Raw genomic sequence first — 20,053 nt, forward strand, 5'->3', positions numbered from 1 at the left:
ACAAAACGTGAAAGACCGATTTCTCTTCTGAACTCCGCATCAAGAATTAGTGCTAAAGCCTTGGCCAGGAGATTGGATAGAGTGCTCCCATATCTAATACACCAAGACCAAAATGGCTACGTGAAAAACCATCAAGGTTTTCACAATGTGAGGAGAGTACTAAACATAGTGCACATGTCAAGGGTCCCCTGATACTGCCATACTCTAACTTGATGCAGAGAAGGCATTCGATAGAGTTGAGTGGTCTTATTTAAAGTGCTTAAGAGATTTGGGAACTACTTCTGTAAAATGGATTAAGATATAATATACAGACCCCACCACAGATGTTGCCACTAACAACTTCATTTCACAACCGTTTAAGATTTTTTGGTGCACGAGACAAGGATGTCCAGACAGTCCAGGACTCTTTCTGTTAGCTATAGAATCCTTTGCCATTGCAGTAAGGGCCCAACCGTCAATTAGTGGAATTAAAACATCAGAATTTGAACATTGAGTGGCCCTGAATGCTGATAATACCCTCTTATTCCTAACAGATCTAAAGAACTCTTCCCTCACCAATTTAATGAATAACTTGTCTGTTTTTTGGGCTTAAAGTTAATAAAACCAAATCTTCCATCCTTTTCCTCAACAAGCAAGATACTGAATCCAGTTGTACAGCATCTATTTGTGAATACAGAACAAAGTTTCACATATCTTGGTATTAAAATCACAACAAGTCAACAAATTATGAACCAATGGTAACGAGTAACAAGTAACATAATCCATCAACAGATGAACATTACTGCTTGTATCTATTATTGGTATAATAAATATCATTAAGATTATTATTCTGCCCAAATTCCTTCGTCTATTTCAATCAATTCCTCTGGCTGCACCAAAATAAAATAGTATTTCTGTAATTGTCCTAATTGTAACTAATAAATATGTGTAAAAAAATAAATAAGTAATGAATGATGGAGGCCACTGTGTTCTTGGGGACCTTCAACGCTTCAAGGGGCTCCCGAGAGGCGCAGCGGTCTAAGGCACTGCATCTCAGTGCTAGAGGCGTTACTACAGAAACTGGTTCGAATCCACACTGTATCACAACCGGCCATGATTGGGAGTCCCATAGGGCGGCGCACAACGGAACCAGCGTCGTCCGGGTCAGGCAGTCATTGTAAATAAGAATTTGTTCTTAACCGACTTGCCTAGTAAAATAAAAGGTTAAATAAAAAAATGTAATAAAACGCTACAGAAATGTTTTGGTACCCTCCCCCAGATCTGTGCCCCGACATAATCCTTTCATGAAGCTCTACGGACAAATGTGTCTGAATAATTGTACACATGTAGAAAACCAATAATCATCACATTTAACGTCAAAACAGTAGTGCAACCGTAAAATTGTCTCTCTGCGGCACCCACACTGCCTGCACTTAAGTCGGTTGACGCAGACCGAGTGGGCGCTGCCATTTTATCAGCTTGTGAATGTTTCCTTTCATGGAGCTCTACGGACAATTCCTTTGACCTCATGGCTTGGTTTTTGCTCTGACATGCACTGTCAACTGTGGGACCTTATATAGACAGGTGTGTGCCTTTCCAAATCATGTCCAATCAATTGAATTTACCACAGGTTGACAACAATCAAGTTGTAGAAACATATCTAATGGAAACAGGATGCACCTGAGCTTAATGTCGAGTCTCATAGCAAAGGGTCTGAATACTTACGTAAATAAGGCATTTCTGTTTTTTTAAGTATAAAATGTGAAAACATTTCTAAAAACAGATTTGCTTTGTCGTTATGGGGTATTGTGTGTAGATTGATGAGGAACATTTTATATTTAATACATTTTGGAATAAGGCTGTAAGGTAACAAAATGTGGAAAAAGTCAAGGGGTCTAAATACTTTCCGAATGGGAAAGGGGGGTACCTAGGCAGTTGTACAAATGAATGCATTCAACTGAAATATGTCTTCCGCATTTAACCCAACCTCTGAATCAGAGAGGTGCGGGGGGCTGCCATAATCGACATTCACATCTCCAGCGCCCAGGGAACAGTGGGTTACCTGCCTTGCTCAGGGGCAGAACGACCTATTTTTACCTTGTCAGCTCTGGGATTCGATCCAGCAGCCTTTCAGTTACTGGCAAAACGATCTAACCACTAGGCTACGTGTACGTATTCATGTAAGTAGGCTGTGCAATACAAAAGGGGAATAAAAAACTATTAAAGTATCTCATAAGTCATGAAAATTATGAGGTATATCATCAACTCAACATCACAAGGGTTAGTAACCACACACTCATTATACTGCAACTTGTCATGCACAGTGGGAAGTTGGAACAAACAACAAACTAAGTTAGATAGAACCTGCTCTTACCATGACTAACAGATTTCCCAATCTTCTCCTCCTCTTCTTCATCTTTCATGTTGACATTCAACTCCAGTGTTTGACTGCAGTCTTCCAGCTTCACTGATGCCATCTCTGGATCCTGCAGTGCAAACTGGCCTCCACTGTCATTATCAGGACCCAGTGACTGTAGGTTTGGACTCAGTGTGGAAGGAGAGAGGCAGGCTGGGTTTGTCCTCATTATTGATGTTACCGGCCTCATACCTGAGTCGGAAAGTGGTATACGAGAAACGGACACAAAAATTATTGTCTTAAGTTCTGGCACTTTCTTTATTCTCTAAAAGTATATTTAATTTTTTCTTGTTCAATTATCTAATTTAGTGCTTGACTTGGACTGAAATAGTTGGCGATACTCATTTTGGGTGCCGGTACTGTTTACATTTAGGTGTAGGAGCTTCACAATACTTTTGAGACAATACTTAACCTATAGTAGATAAATGCATAAATGACTCAAAAACAATTTAGTACAAGGTTACAGTTTGTTTCCGGCAGCACTACGTGCTATTTTCCTTAACCTTGTATTTCACTGTATTACTTCAAAAACCAATTGTATTTCCTGTTCACACCATAGTAACATTTATAAATAAAGACAGAACCAACGTGTCTGAGGATTAGTACACATGTAGAAAACCGATAATCATTACATTTAGCTTCAAAACAGTAGAGCAACCGTAAAAATTGTCTCGCTCTGCTGCACCCACACTGCCTGCACTGAAGTCTGTTGATGCAGATCGAGTGGCGCCGCCATTTTACCAGCTTGTGAATTTTTCCTTTCATGGAGCTCTATGAACAATTCCTTCGACTTCATGGCTTGGTTTTTGCTATGACATACACTGTCAAACATGGGACCTTATATAGACAGGTGTGTGCCTTTCCAAATCATGTCCAATCAACTGAATTTACCACAAGTTGACAACAATCAAGTTATAGAAATATCTCAAGGATGATCAATGGAAACAGGATGCACCTGAGCTCAATGTCGAGTCTCCTAGCAAAGAGTCTGAATACTTATGTAAATAAGGTATTTGTTTTTAATATTATATAAATGTGAAAACATTTCTAAAAACCTGTTTTTGCTTTGTCATTATGGGGTATTGTGTGTAGATTGATGAGGAACATTTATTTAATCCATTTTAGAATAAGGCTGTAACGTAACAAAATGTGGAAAAAGTCAAGGGGTACAATATTTTGCGAATGCACTGTATGTATCCATATCAGTAGGCTGTTACCGTATGTATCCATATCAGTAGGCTGTTACTGTATGTATCCATATCAGTAGGCTGTTACCGTATGTATGCATATCAGTAGGCTGTTACCGTATGTATGCATATCAGTAGGCCGTTACCGTATGTATGCATATCAGTAGGCCGTTACCGTATGTATGCATATCAGTAGGCCGTTACCGTATGTATGCATATCAGTAGGCCGTTACCGTATGTATGCATATCAGTAGGCTGTTACCGTATGTATCCATATCAGTAGGCCGTTACCGTATGTATGCATATCAGTAGGCTGTTACCGTATGTATCCATATCAGTAGGCTGTTACCGTATGTATGCATATCAGTAGGCTGTTACCGTATGTATGCATATCAGTAGGCTGTGCAATACAAAAAGAGAATAAAACTCATGAAAGTCATGAAAATTATGACCTATATCATCCTCCACTCACTATCACAAGGGTTAGAAACTACACAGACTCATATCATAGAACTTTAAAACACTGACAAATTGTCTACTTCACTTCTTTAGTCTACTCTCTGATCACTCCAGATAACCCAGTGAATAAAACAAATGCTGGCAATACTGGTGTCAAACCATGCAAGTCTCAGAATGAAATAACATCTACCTTCTCATTGTAACAGTTCATCATGAAACAGTTATACTGCAACTTTTCCTGTACAGTGGGAAGTTGGAATGAATAACACAAACTTAGTTAGATAGAACCTGCTCTTACCATGAGAAAGAGATTTCCCAATCTTCTCCTCCTCTTCTTCATCTTTAATGTTGACATTCAGCTCCAGTGTTTGACTGCAGTCTTCCAGCTTCACTGATGCCATCTCTGGGTCCTGCAGTGCAAACTGGGCTCCACTGTCACAATCAGGACCGAGTGACTGTAGGTTTGGACTCAGTGTGGAAGGAGAGAGGCAGGCTGGGTTTGTCCTCACTGTTGATGTTACCGGCCTCAATGTAATTCTAGCCGGCCTGTAGTAATAAAGAGAAACGGACACAAAAGTTAGTGTTCTCAGTTCTAGCACTTTCTTTACTCTCAAAAAAATATTGTTTATATTTAGGGGCAGGAGCGCCACAATACTTTGAGCTAATATTCTATAACAGGTGCAGGTACTCAGCTCCAGTGAGCTCCTGTCCAAGTCAAACACTGATCTCATTTCAATAGATCTGGTAGCTCAACATTGACAACAAAACATGAATTCATTCACATTAGACAAAGTTTACACTTTAAATCAGCTCTTAATCTATAGTAGATTTCCTTAATTCACATAAATGCATAAATGACTGAAAAACCATTTAGAACAAGGTTGCAGTATGTTTTAGGCAGCACTATGTACTATTTTCCTGAATAACCTTTTCTTCACTGTATTATTTAAATCAAAAACCAAAAGGATTTCCGTTCACACCATAGTAATATTTATAGACAAAGATAGCTTAAAGTGTCTGAATATTAGTACGCATGTAGAATAACTGATAATCACTACGTTCAGCTTCAAAACAGTAGTGTGACCGTGAAATGGTGTCTCTCTGCTGCACCCTCACTGCCTGCACTGAAGTACGTTGACGCAAACCGAGGGGCGCCGCCATTTTAGCAGCTCGTGAATTTCACACAAAACTAATAACTTGTAAACGAATTCAGAAATCTCAAGTCAATACATTCCTTATGAAATTACCTTGAGAAAACGATGTACATCCACTCAGACAAACCCCCAAAGCTCTAACTATGTAACTTGTAAAATACGTTCTTCACTCAGTTTGACACAAAAATAACACATCAAACCTTTACCAAACGTGATAATACATAAACGGATGTGTTACCTAAAATGGTATGACATTATTTCGATATTAGAACGTTTAAACCTATTACATACCTGTAGTAATAAATATAAACGGACACAAAGGTTATCTTCTTGACTGCACCGTTTTGGCGCTTTCCTTACACTGAAGAATGGTGCGCTTCTGTCCGGAACTTCCTGTTCCCCCACTAACACCGTCCGTGCTTTCCGGGATCCTTGGGATGGCCCAACCCCATTACATGAGAAGGGGTCGCTGTCTCCTCCGGGACACATCTCTTTTGCATAGAGTTGATCAAGCTGTTGATTGTGGCCTGTGGAATGTTGTCCCATCCCAGCTAGCACAGAGGATCTGGGCCGATTCAAGCTGAGAGTCAGACTCGGCCGACGTCTTGTGGCCCGAGTCTGGTCCAGCCTTAGGCAGTATTACTTATGGCTGGGATGCGGGGATTGAGCTAGGGCCGATTCCGGTGTGAGTTATCTGGCCCAAATGTATTGCTTGGGGCTCGGGCCGATTGGGCTACTCTCTGGCAGATGATTACACGGGCTGCTTTATATAATTAACATTTAATTATTAATTTATTTGTCCATATTTTCTCATTGTTTCTGTGATAAAAAAATACTATTTAACATTTAAATGAAATTATTTAAGAGTCTTATATAGTTTTATATACACCATCCCAGCAGTGCAAAACCTAGGGAAGCAAGTCCAATTTCTTAGAAATATAACTTTGCACTGTGCTTCTCCGAGCATGGTCTTGGTATAGCCCAGGCCAATAGTTAAGTCTATGGATCATGTTGGATTCTAACTTGAAATAGACTTATTCCTGTCACTAGATGGCTACTTTATTGAACTTTGGGAAAGTTACTGTGAGGCAAGTACAGAACGTGTCCAGACATGTTCTGGCTGTGTATTAATAAGGATGGAGGTAAAGGGCAACAGGCTCAGTTCCTGATAAGTCAAGTTAGTTTCTGTGGAAGGAGGGCAAGCAAAGATGTGGAACTTCAACATGGAGATGAGGATAACAGTTGAAGAGAGAAGAAACCTCTGAGAGGAGTGCCAGAGGGGCCCACCCCAACGACACTAACCATAGTCCTATCTCACACACCTCTTCGCTCACGCTGCTCTGGACTCAGGCAGGGCCATGACAATGCCAGTAAAAAGAACAGACTTAGGTCCTCTGAGAAATAGACTGATTGTTTATCTTGGTGAGTGGTGAGTGGTGACTCCGCCTAGTTGGAAGGTATAAATATGTAATTGTGTGACTTGTATGTTGTATTTGCAGCTGACGTATCCAGTAGGTTGTATAAATCTGGTGTGTGCTTTTACGAGTTGTCAGTCTGAGTTTCTCCTCTGTTCGATCAGAACTTAACAATCCTTTTATTGAGACCACACTTGGCACACTTGATATTGCACACCCAGCAGAGAATCAGGGAGGAGGGCCGTCATGAGATATAATAAGCAACTCATTCTCAAACCCTGAGCAGTATGACAATGATTGATTACAAATTACATGACACTTCCTGAACTAAATGAAAAAAAAAATACTAAACCCTCCCCTTGACTGAAATATAAAAAGCATGACCCTCCCTCATTTTCCTCCGGGTAACAATTGTGTAAATTTCACCTCTCCCTAAGCAACTTTTGTTTAATGATATACATACATTGAAACTACTACATATGTTTATTAAATTGTCTTTTAAAACTAGATGTATTATTTTCATCCTTGATGATGAAGAATGTGTTTGGATAACTGCATTGAACTTGATTTGATCTGCTAATGAAAAATACATATTCTACATTCTACTGCTCAGCCTATGGGTTATCTATACAGAAAATGTTTTTGTTTAATTGATAGCATGATAAATATTTTATATGTCTATGTATCTACTCAATACATGTCACTACACCTCTACATGCCAATTAGCTAGCCCCCAGTATGTTCTACAATACATACAAATAATGTTTTGTAGTATAAAGGACATGTTTTCATAAATAATTTTAAAGTGTTTTCTATGGTGCCAAAGTCCAGGGACAATATTACTACCACAATTCAAGTATGACCCACTTACTATTGGGGAATGGAACCAGAAAGGAAGCTTGTGTTACCCTTTCCATGCCCCATTGTTCAGAGTGGAAGAGCTGTGAACTCACCTGTGATGGCCCACATCTACCACAACATTTCCTATTGTGTTAGTAAGCACCACAGCATTTTAGGAAGCCATTGTTCAAAATGTGTTCATGCATACAGTACAATGAGAGGGGGTGGAATGCACAGAGGAGGACCAGGAGGTTGAGCTCAGACCTCTATTTTGGACTAGGATCCTATTTAGAGTTTCCAGATTACTAGTGAGTACAAACCCAGACTGCCACTCTCCTTCCACACTGAGTCCAAACCTACAGTCACTGGGTCCTGATTGTGGCAGTGGAGCCCAGTTTGCACTGCAGGATCCAAAGATGGCATCAGTGAAGCTGGAAGACTACAGTCAAACACTGGAGCTGAATGTCAACATTAAATATGAAGAAGAGGAGGAGAACATTGGGAAATATTTTATTCATGGTAAAACCAGCTTCTAGATGCTATTCATAAATTAAACCTCCATAAATTATGACCCAGTCTATTGCTGTGTTGAATTCTGACAATACACATCACTGAAGAACTTCCAACTGCACAAATGTAGTTATGAAAGTTCAATCAGTAAGGCTGGTCTGAATGGATCGTCACTTCATTCATCTAGTAAACTCTATGGTGCAGTTCTGTGGACATAGATTAAGCCTAATCCTAGAATAAATTGCACTTTTAAACTGTACTAACTGAAATGTATTTTCTCAGACATGGTTTAAAATAGTCTCAGACTTGTACTAGTCTAGATTTTAAATCAGGATGATTTAATCTAGATCTAAGCAGTGGGGAACCATGAGGGCCTTCAGAGAAGGCTAAGGCTTGATAAAAATGTATATACATTTTTTATAACATTTTGTTTTAATTTGTATTTCATCTTTACAATCGTTTTAATTTGTATTTCGTCTTTACAATAATTGTAATAATTTTCTGATTTAATCACGTCAATTTGTGTTGGAAAGAGAAGGGTTATTAATTAAGAGAAAAAAATATCCAATCAGGATTTTCTTTGGTGGACTGTGTGTAGAAAAATCTAGCTAGATCAGCCAGCCATTGGCTAGAGTCATGGGTAACGGCACATATGGAGTGTGTCTGAAAGTGGGCGTGTTGACTGAAGTGGGAGGATCAACAGAAGTGGCATATGGAACGTGAATCAGCTAACTGAGAAGATTTGTTGCCACTCAAGACCATTTTGTGTGGCTGATTTGATTGTTGCACGAACAGTTGATCGTTTGACAACTGTAGCATTTTAGCTAAGCAAAACCCTGACCCCTTTCCTAACCTTAACCTCATCATCCTAACCTGCCATGTTAATTATCCTAACCATTTTCCTAACCTCAACTTCATTATCCTAACCGGCCACGTGAATTATCTTAACCTGCTAGGTTAATTATCCCAACCTGCTAGGTTAGTTGTCTTAACCTGCTATGTAAACATTAAGCTGACCAGCATGCACCTGGCTATGCTGGTCTAACCAATAATGGAGTGCAGATGTTACACTCATCACTGTTGATCCACCCACTGATGTTCCACTCATCACTGTTGATCCACCCACTGATGTTACACTCATCACTGTTGATCCACCCACTGATGTTACACTCATCACTGTTGATCCACCCACTGATGTTATGCTGTGTTAACCATACTTGATTGGCTAGGCCTTCAGAAACTGAACAGAAGGCCTCTGCTATTCAACTGTATTAGAGCAGAATTTTAGAGTGACAAGAGAAAAGAATCAGTGGGGCAAGCAGCAGTTTTCCCACGTTAACTCTAGTAACGTTAGCTTGTGTTGTGGTAGTAGTGTGACAATGGCGGCTGCAGCAGCTGTTATCAACTTCAAGGTGGATGTTGTTGCTAACATCACCCTTTTCAAGATAAACTTTATTTACAAATGATCATCTGGTGAGTGGCATCGTTTTTGTTGTTGTAGCTCCTTGCTGTTCGCTATCCCTTTGAAAAGAATGACTGTAGAAAAGGCTAGGAAGTATTTGAAGTTAATCATATTGTTACGCACGCCTCTAGAAAGAGGGAACGCAACACCCTGCTACAACTCAACTCTCCTTGTTGTGAATAAGGTAGGGAAGTGTAGGTGTGAACAAGTATGACGAATAGGCAGAGAATACCGTTAACAGGGAATTTATTCCTTCACGTGGTAAGGTTTGGGAAAAAGGGGCTGGACGGAACCAAAGCAAAGAAAGTAAATATCAAAGCCCCCTCTCCTACCTTACCTGACTACCCACTACTTACCTATCTAGCACCACCTGGTGCACTAACCAAAATACAGGGGATGGTCCGCCCAGGTCTTTCCTAGTGTGCATAGACAGCAAACTACTACGGGTATATGTATGCCCGCGGGCCTCTTGCCTAAACACTCCCTAGGTGCCTTCCCCTTCCCCCCTGGGAACAAATGAAACAGAATTACACAAATGTAAGTCAATAATCAAAACACTGCATCCTATTGACACACACAACCAATCAGCTCCCTCAGCAACAACGGACACAGTACATACCAAAATTCTTGGAAACAACCAACATGCTATAACCCTCAGCCATTAGCCTTGTCTCTCAGCAATCATCTCCCTTCTGAGCAACAGAACTGGGGCTTATATAGCTTCAGAAGAAGTTAGTAATTGGAGACAGCTGCGTCCTGATGAGGGGGCGGGGTCAGCTCTCCAAACAATCAATGTTGATTGCCCAATCAGCTGCTCGTTGAGAACTTCAGGAATCCATCTCCTGAAATACATACATGATAATACACAAACCACAACAGAAACTGGGGAACGTAACACGCCCAATACAAAAAAATGCAAACATACAGTTTGCAATAACAAAAATCAACGCTTCCCCAGTTACTAAACCCGTGATAGAGCGTCGGCAACCACATTTGCCGAGCCCTTCACATAGGCTATCTGTACATTATATCCTTGTACAATCAGAGCCCACCGCATAAGGCGGCGGTTCTGATTGTACATTTGCTTTAAGAACACCAAAGGATTATGGTCCGTGAAGACCATTACAGGCAAGGCACTGGAACCCACATATACCTCAAAGAACTGTAATGCTAGCAATAAAGCCAGCGTTTCCTGTTCAATTGTGGAGTACCTTGACTGACACGAGTTGAACTTACGGGAGAAGAAACTGACGGGTCGATCCACTCCATCTTCATCTTCCTGCAAGAGAACCGCACCCACCCCCACTATACTAGCGTCTACCTCCAACTTAAAAGGTTTGTCAAAGTTGGGGGCGGCAAGCACTGGGGCACTACAAAGTAGCGCTTTAGCGGACTCAAAAGCATAGTTACAGTCCTGGGACCACTTAAATGGTACCTTCGGACTAAGCAGAGATGAAAGGGGAGCTACTACCGTCGAGAAATTCTTACAGAAAGTACGATAGTAACCTACCATCCCCAGGAATCTGCGCAACTGGCGGCGAGTCGTGGGAGCAGGAAAAGCAACAATTGCTTCCACTTTGCCAGTTACTGGGCGCACTTGACCTCGTCCCACTTGTTTCCCCTAAGTAAGTCACTGTAGCCTTCCCAAACTCACACTTGGCCAAATTGAGGGTTAAAGAAGCATTCGCCAACCGCTGAAACACACTTTTCAAGGTGGCGAAATGATCAGACCAAGTAGACGAATGTATTACCACATCGTCAAGATAAGCAGTACAATTTGGTATATCGGCAAAAACAATGTTAACTAACCGCTGAAAAGTAGCAGGTGCATTACACATTCCAAAGGGCATCACAGAATATTGTACGAAGTTATCTGGCGTAACGAAAGCCGAGATGTCAGAAGCTCGAGAGGTCAAAGGCACCTGCCAATAACCTTTTAGCAAATCTAATTTACTAACGTAAGCAGCAGAGCCAATTCTATCAATGCAGTCATCTAAGCGAGGTAGAGGAAAAGAATCAGACTTTGTAACGGCATTTACTCGACGATAGTCCGTACATAAGCGAGACGTACCGTCAGGCTTAGGAACAAGAATACACGGGGAACTCCAGGAGCTGTTACTGGGTTTTGCCATGTCATTCTGTAATAAATAAGCTACCTCACTTTTCATTACCTCCCTTTTCTTTGCATTAACCCGGTACGGATGCTGACTTATAGGAACAGCGTCCCCCACATCCACGTCATGTTCCAAGATGGACGTGCGACTTGGAACATCCTGAAACACAGTGAGAAAACTGTTTATCAATAAGACAAGATTCTTAGTTTGGTCTTTATCCAAATGTTCCATTTGAGACGGTAACTTTTTCAGCATCTCTGAATTACATAAGCGTTCACACTGCTGTAACGTATGGCGTAACTCCAACCCATCCTCCTTATCCTCCTCTAGATACCAGCCAGGCTTCAGCACCACCGCAGCCACACTGGAAACGGCGGGCTGGACAGGCTTTCTTGAGGAGCTGTTGGGAGAATCACGCATATAATATGCTTTCAGCATGTTAACATGACACATTCGGGAAGAACGCCTCCGATCTGGGGTCTTTATCACATAATTGGTGTCACTGAGTTTCTTTTCCACAAGATATGGTCCAGAAAAACGTGCTGACAGAGATGAGCCAGGGATTGGCAACAAAACTAAAACTTGATCACCTGGTGCAAAAGAACGGCCAACAGCCTTTTTGTCATAATGCAACTTCATGCGTTTTTGAGTAGAGGAGAGAGACTTTTGGGCTAATGCACCTGCAGCGTGCAGTCTCTCCCGCATCTTACTGACATAATCCAACACATTTTTAGGGGCGCTACTGGGTGTAGGAGATAAGATATGCTCCTTCAAAACCTTTAGCGGACCCCGTGGGGTGTGTCCAAACACAAGGTCAGCAGGGCTGAACCCTAAGGACTCTTGTATTGTTTCCCTAATAGCAAATAAGACAAAGGGCACCCCCTCATCCCAATCAGTACTGGTATCCATGCAATACTTGCGTAGCATTGCCTTCAGCGTCTGATGCCAGCGTTCGAGAGCCCCTTGACTCTCTGGATGATACGGACTGGAGACCTGATGGGAAATACACAGCGTCTTTAACACACTAGAGAACAGCTTTGACATAAAGTTGGATCCCTGGTCAGTTTGGATTACTTTAGGGAGTCCAAACGTAGAGAAGAACTTCACTAATGCCTTCACCACAGTCTTAGCCGTTATTGTCCGTGAGAGGAATAGCCTCTGGGTATCGAGTAGCACTGCACATTATTGTTAGTAAGAACTGGTTACCTGACCTGGTTTTCGGCAATGGACCTACACAATCAATTATCACTTTTTCAAACGGTTCCCCCACCACAGGAATCGGGCAGAGCGGCGCACGTGGAACTGTTTGATTCGCTTTCCCAGTGAGTTGACATACGTGGCATGTCTTACAGAATTGGACAACGTCAGACTTCAAACCTGGCCCAAAAAAATGTCGAAGGACTCGGTTATAAGTCTTCGTGATCCCTAAGTGTCCGGACCACGCCTGGTCATGGGCGAGTGACAGCACCTGCTGTCGGAATGGTGTAGGAACAACCACTTGACACACTTCACTCCAGTCACTAACGGTGTCATGAGCTGCCCATTTACGCATCAAAACTCCTGCTTCCATAAAGTAGGCAGTCTCTTTAGTTTTAGCTTCCTCAATGGAAGTTACCGAAGCAAAACACTTGCGAAGACTGATGTCTCCCTTTTGACATTCAATCACCTTCTCGGGGTGACAGTCAAAAGAATGTCATGTAATTGGGGCGCGATTTCACTTCCCCTGGGCTGTTTGTCAGAGGTGATCAGCTTCTTAGAGGTAGTACACAACCCATCCTCTTGATCAACTTCTTTAAACAAAACAGTTTTTGACAAATCTATCACGTCACCCATTTGTCTTGCCTGAGCACGAGTGACAGCACAAGCGGGGAACACATGGGGATAACTCTGTGCCAACTCATTGGAGAGAGAGTGGTCACTTTTATCCAACACTTCCAATACGGGTACTACCTTTCCTCCAGCAATATCGTTACCCATTATAAAGGTCACACCTTTTACTGGCAACTTAGGACGTACCCCTACTCTGAATATTCCACTGATTAACTCAGAGTGTACATTCACAAAGTGCAACGGCACTGGGACAAAACCCATTTCAATACCCTGAACTAACACACTGGAACCACAGTATGTATTGTCGGATAAGGGCAACACATCAACCAATATAAATGACTGCGCCGCCCCTGTATCTCTAAGGATTTTAACAGGACGCTGAGATGCTTCGTCATTCGCTATGGACACAAACCCCACAAAAATGAACGGTTCGTAACTGCGGTCGGGTACTGAGACTTTCAAACTACATTTACTCTGAGGCACCTGTTTTGTTTCAGACCTCACAACAGTACGAATTAGCCCAACACCTGTTGGCGGCTTGGCACGAAAAGGCATCCCTTGTTTGCGTTTTAGTAGGAAGCAATCATTAATCACATGTCCCACTTTATGACAATAGAAACAGGGACGCTCATTTTTCTGGCGTGCTTGATATACTGTGGGCCGACTGGGACTAAAAGTAGGCAACTCAGTAGCTCTACTCTCAGTATGAGCCGAAAACACACTCTTGTGCGTCAACACAAACTCATCTGCCAACACAGACGCTTCTGACAGGGAGGATACTTTCTGTTCATTTAGGTATACTACAATGCGTTCGGGTAAGCAATTTTTAAACTCTTCCAACAAAATTAACTCCCGGAGAGAGTTGAAATCAGTTACCTTACTAGCAGCATGCCATTTATCAAACAGATTTCCCTTGTCTCTAGCAAATTCCACATAAGTCTTACTAGGAGACTTTCTATGAGACCTAAATCTCTGTCGGTATGCCTCAGGCACAAGCTCATAAGCACGAAGAACGGTAGCTTTGACCACTTCATAGTTCAAACTATCTTCCAAAGGTAGCGCTGATAAAACCTCTTGGGCTTTTCCAGTTAATTTACACTGAAGTAATAAGCACCATACTTCTTCAGGCCATTTCAAGGCTACGGCTATACGTTCAAACACACAAAAATAGGAGTCAACCTCTGATTCTCTAAACAAAGGTACTAAGGCAATCTGCCTACTAATGTCAAACGTGTTGGAAGCTCCAGCTGGTGAGGACGACTCACTAACAGGCACAGTAGGAACAAAGGCTAGCCTCGCTGTCTCTGCCTCCAATTCCATTTGGCGCATTTTGAAATCCATCTGCCGCTGTTCTCTTTCTTTTTCAGCCTCTATTTTACAGATTTCTAACTGGAGATTTTCTCGCCTAATTTGGGCTCTCTCTTCCGCTTCCAGTTGAAACTGTATAGAACGGACATCCCTTCTGGCATCACCAGTTGACAGTGGGGAGAGCGGATCAAAACGGGGCAATGTGGCTGGAGCTTTAGCCTCGCCTTCGGTCTCAGAAACCGACGGGCTTACAGGAGCAGCAACATCCCCTACAGGGGTAGTAGGTTCAGGCAGCGGTAACACAAGCACCTCCTCTTCTAACAATACATTTAACACTAGTTTCTTAACCTCCGCCTTAACTAAATTGTGCGAAATAGACAATGAATAATGGTCAGCCAAGGTCATTAAATCACTTTTACGACACTTATTAAACACCTCCCACGACGGGTTATGCAAAAAGGATTGTACATCAAAAGTAGCCAGTGTAAACTACTACACCAAACACAAGAGCCAACAAATAGCTAATGCTATGACGCTCAACACTGAACTAACCACAAACTAAACTAGTCACCCTTTACTCACAAATCACAGAAAGCTCAGTGCAGCAGGGTCCGGGGGGGTTTAATGGGATCCCGGATGAGCCCCCATTATGTTACGCACGCCTCTAGAAAGAGGGAACGCAACACCCTGCTACAACTCAACTCTCCTTGTTGTGAATAAGGTAGGGAAGTGTAGGTGTGAACAAGTATGACGAATAGGCAGAGAATACCGTTAACAGGGAATTTATTCCTTCACGTGGTAAGGTTTGGGAAAAAGGGGCTGGACGGAACCAAAGCAAAGAAAGTAAATATCAAAGCCCCCTCTCCTACCTTACCTGACTACCCACTACTTACCTATCTAGCACCACCTGGTGCACTAACCAAAATACAGGGGATGGTCCGCCCAGGTCTTTCCTAGTGTGCATAGACAGCAAACTACTACGGGTATATGTATGCCCGCGGGCCTCTTGCCTAAACCGTCTCAAATAAAACTGTGAAGGACCTCGGCGTTACTCTGGACCCTGATCTCTCTTTTGAAGAACATATCAAGACTGTTTCAAGGACAGCTTTTTTCCATCTACGTAACATTGCAAAAATCAGAAATTTTCTGTCCAAAAATGACGCAGAAAAATTAATCCATGCTTTTGTTACTTCTAGGCTGGACTACTGCAATGCTCTACTTTCCGGCTACCCGGATAAAGCACTAAATAAACTTCAGTTAGTGCTAAATACGGCTGCTAGAATCCTGACTAGAACCAAAAAATTTGATCATATTACTCCAGTGTTAGCCTCCCTACACTGGCTTCCTGTTAAGGCAAGGGCTGATTTCAAGGTTTTACTGCTAACCTACAAAGCATTACATGGGCTTGCTCCTACCTATCTTTCCGATTTGGTCCTGCCGTACATACCTACACGTACGCTACGGTCACAAGACGCAGGCCTCCTAATTGTCCCTAGAATTTCTAAGCAAACGGCTGGAGGTAGGGCTTTCTCCTATAGAGCTCCATTTTTATGGAATGGTCTGCCTACCAATGTGAGAGACGCAGACTCAGTCTCAACCTTTAAGTCTTTACTGAAGACTTATCTCTTCAGTAGGTCCTATGATTAAGTATAGTCTGGCCCAGGAGTGTGAAGGTGAACGGAAAGGCTGGAGCAACGAACCGCCCTTGCTGTCTCTGCCTTGCCGGTTCCCCTCTTTCCACTGGGATTCTCTGCCTCTAACCCTTTTACAGAGGCTGAGTCACTGGCCTACTGGTGTTCTTCCATGCCGTCCATGGGAGGGGTGCGTCACTTGAGTGGGTTGAGTCACTGACGTGGTCTTCCTGTCTGGGTTGGCGCCCCCCCCTTGGGTTGTGCCATGGCGGAGATCGTTGTGGGCTATACTCGGCCTTGTCTTAGGACGGTAAGTTGGTGGTTGGAGACATCCCTCTAGTGGTGTGGGGGCTGTGCTTTGGCAAAGTGGGTGGGGTTATATCCTGCCTGTTTGGCCCTGTCCGGGGTATCATCGGATGGGGCCACAGTGTCTTCTGATCCCTCCTGTCTCAGCCTCCAGTATTTATGCTGCAGTAGTTTATGTGTCGGGGGCTAGGGTCAGTCTGTTACATCTGGAGTATTTCTCTTGTCTTATCCGGTGTCCTGTGTGTATTTAAATATGCTCTCTCTAATTCTCTCTTTCTCTCTTTCTGTCTTTCTCTCGGAGGACCTGAGCCCTAGGACCATGCCTCAGGACTACCTGGTATGATGACTCCTTGCTGTCCCCAGTCCACCTGGCCGTGCTGCTGCTCCAGTTTCAACTGTTCTGCCTGCGGCTATGGAACCCTGACCTGTTCACCGGACGTGCTTGTTGCACCCTCGACAACTACTATGATTATTATTATTTGACCATGCTGGTCATTTATGAACATTTTAACATTTTGACCATGTTCTGTTATAATATCCACCCTGCACAGCCAGAAGAGGACTGGCCACCCCTCATAGCCTGGTTCCTCTCTAGGTTTCTTCCTAGGTTTTTGGCCTTTCTAGGGAGTTTTTCCTAGGGAGTTTTTCCTAGCCACCGTGCTTCTTTCACATGCTTTGCTTGCTGTTTGGGGTTTTAGGCTGGGTTTCTGTACAGCACTTTGAGAATATCAGCTGATGTACGAAGGGCTATATAAAAATAAATTTGATTTGATTTGATAAACACTCCCTAGGTGCCTTCCCCTTCCCCCCTGGGAACAAATGAAACAGAATTACACAAATGTAAGTCAATAATCAAAACACTGCATCCTATTGACACACACAACCAATCAGCTCCCTCAGCAACAACGGACACAGTACATACCAAAATTCTTGGAAACAACCAACATGCTATAACCCTCAGCCATTAGCCTTGTCTCTCAGCAATCATCTCCCTTCTGAGCAACAGAACTGGGGCTTATATAGCTTCAGAAGAAGTTAGTAATTGGAGACAGCTGCGTCCTGATGAGGGGGCGGGGTCAGCTCTCCAAACAATCAATGTTGATTGCCCAATCAGCTGCTCGTTGAGAACTTCAGGAATCCATCTCCTGAAATACATACATGATAATACACAAACCACAACAGAAACTGGGGAACGTAACACATATCAGTAATGTTAGTAAATCTTATCAGAGCTGTAGCTCCGCCCACCGGTGAAGTGGTGCAGAGCATGCTGGGTGATCTCCAGCTCAGAGAAGATCAGCTGGAGAGAAGTGAAGTGAGAGAAAGTTCCAGCCATCCTTGTGTTTTCCCACCAGTTAGCTTTCATTGTGTTAGCCAAGGCCAGTGTGCCAGTGTGCGTCCTTGTTGACATGGAAGTACATATTTCCCATCTTTTATTTTATCTTATATTGCGCTGTATGGTCCTGTATAGCATTACGTCATCATAGTCATGTTCTAGTCATGCATATTGTTTATAAGAGATGTGAATTGGAGATTGTATTCAGTTATTCACTAGTGTATCTTGATGTATTTCTTTATTTGCAGACACACACACACTTTGTTTGAGGTAAGTTGCCAGACCACTAAGTTCCTTAGCCCATCCATACTACGTACACTGTGCCTGTACATCTTCAGTGTTATTAAACCACCTCAACTGGAATCCTACCTGTCTGTCATCTGTGCCCTTACCAGCACACGGGAGAGAAATACATCATGTAGAATCTAACCTAAAGAATATACAGTCCACCAAGTCCTTACTTACACCATGAATGAATCATGTACAATGTGCTTATTTCAGTATTTCATTTTTTGTGTATGAAATTGTTTGGTGAAATATGCATAAAAGGAGAGTAATTGCCCATAATTCTGCACCTTTTGATAGTTGTTCTTCCAGCTTTTCTCAGGCAGTCATTTTCTTTTGATGAATGTATTTGCAATTTTGACGGTATAATATCTTTTTTTATTAATGTTTTTATGTTTTAAAAAGACAACTACATTTTCAAAAAGCATTTACTGTTTTGCAAAAGTTGTGTGTTTTGTTGACTCTGTTTAGCTTGTAGGCGATGGAGAGAAAATGCTTGTAGGTGATTGAGAGAAACTGTAACACATAAAGACAGTTGCTCCCTGATTAAATAGTAGAAGAGTACACCCTGCTGGACAGAAAGGTTTACAGTGTACCATCAAAGTACTAAACAGACCCGACCCTGCTTAGCTTCTGAGACTGGACGTATTAGAGCTGGTATGGCCGTAAGCCAATGACTGTATTGTATATATGATAGGCGATATGATAGGCGACTCCGAGATGCTGGCCTTCTAGGCAGAGTTGCAAAGAAAAAGCCATATCTCAGACTGGCCAATAAAAATAAAAGATTAAGATGGGCAAAAGAACACAGACACTGGGCAAAAAAACACAGACAGTGGACAGAGGAACTCTGCCTAGATGGCCAGCATCCCGGAGTCGCCTCTTCACTGTTGACGTTGAGACCCTCTAATGTACTTGTCCTCTTGCTCAGTTGTACACCGGGGCCTCCCACTCCTCTTTCTATTCTGGTTAGAGCCAGTTTGCGCTGTTCTGTGACGGGAGTAGTACACAGCGTTGTACGAGATCTTCCGTTTCTTGGCAATTTCTCGCATGGAATAGCCTTCATTTCTCAGAACAAGAATAGATTGATGAGTTTCAGAAGAAAGTTATTTGTTTCTGACCATTTTGAGCCTGTAATTGAATCCACAAATGCTGATGCTCCAGATACTCAACTAGTCTAAAAAAGTCCAGTTTTATTGCTTCTTTAATCAGACCAACAGTTTTCAGCTGTGCTAACATAATTGAAAAAGGGTTTTGTAATGATCATAATTATAATTATAAACTTGGATTAGCTAACACAACGTCACAGGAGTGATGGTTGCTGATAATGGGCCTCTGTATGCATATGTAGATATTCCATTAAAAATCAGCCATTTCCAGCTACAATAGTCATTTACATCATTAACAATGTCTACAATGTATTTCTATACATTTTTTGTTATTTTAATCTTACAAGGAGGGTTTGAATTTGGACTTTTCAGTAGTCATTAGAAGTTATGTAATCTTATTGTGTTACTTTTTTTCTTTTTTTTTTACTTTAGTTTATTTCACAAATATTTTCTTAACTCTATTTCTTGAACTGCATTGTTGGTTGTTAAGTATGCCGTTCACGGTAACCTGTTGTATTCGGCGAATGTGAGTACAATTTGATTTGATTTGAGTGATATACTGTATGCTTCATTAAGGTTGGTTTCTTAGTAATGGTAATCATCTTTACCTCAGCGATGGAACTAAGTCACAGAAAATAATTGAGGCAGCTGCAGAGAAGTATCTGGGTATTTAACTTCAGAAGAGTTACAGGGTGTGTTGAGGGGTGGTGTC

At 42.1% G+C, this 20,053-nt stretch overlaps 1 protein-coding gene across 2 annotated transcripts in view; it reads right to left on the reverse strand.

Annotated features, from left to right (window-relative positions):
* Window positions 1-20,053, reverse strand: part of LOC106575979 (zinc finger protein OZF) — a 154,439-nt gene that overhangs the window by 20,527 nt on the left and 113,859 nt on the right. Inside the window, exons 1-3 of one of the 2 annotated variants that reach the window (XM_045698526.1) lie at window positions 5,487-5,657; window positions 4,340-4,587; window positions 2,354-2,587 (exon numbers count right to left, since the gene is read on the reverse strand). In XM_045698526.1, the coding sequence (XP_045554482.1) occupies window positions 2,354-2,587; window positions 4,340-4,442 (337 nt within the window). In that variant the 5' untranslated portion in view covers window positions 4,443-4,587; window positions 5,487-5,657. Of the gene's footprint in view, window positions 1-2,353; window positions 2,588-4,339; window positions 4,588-5,486; window positions 5,658-20,053 lie in introns of those variants that run through there. The other variant, XM_045698527.1, reaches the window with a different exon arrangement.

This window comes from Salmo salar, chromosome ssa17 (genome assembly GCF_905237065.1).
Source record: "Salmo salar chromosome ssa17, Ssal_v3.1, whole genome shotgun sequence".
Taxonomy (NCBI): domain Eukaryota; kingdom Metazoa; phylum Chordata; class Actinopteri; order Salmoniformes; family Salmonidae; genus Salmo; species Salmo salar.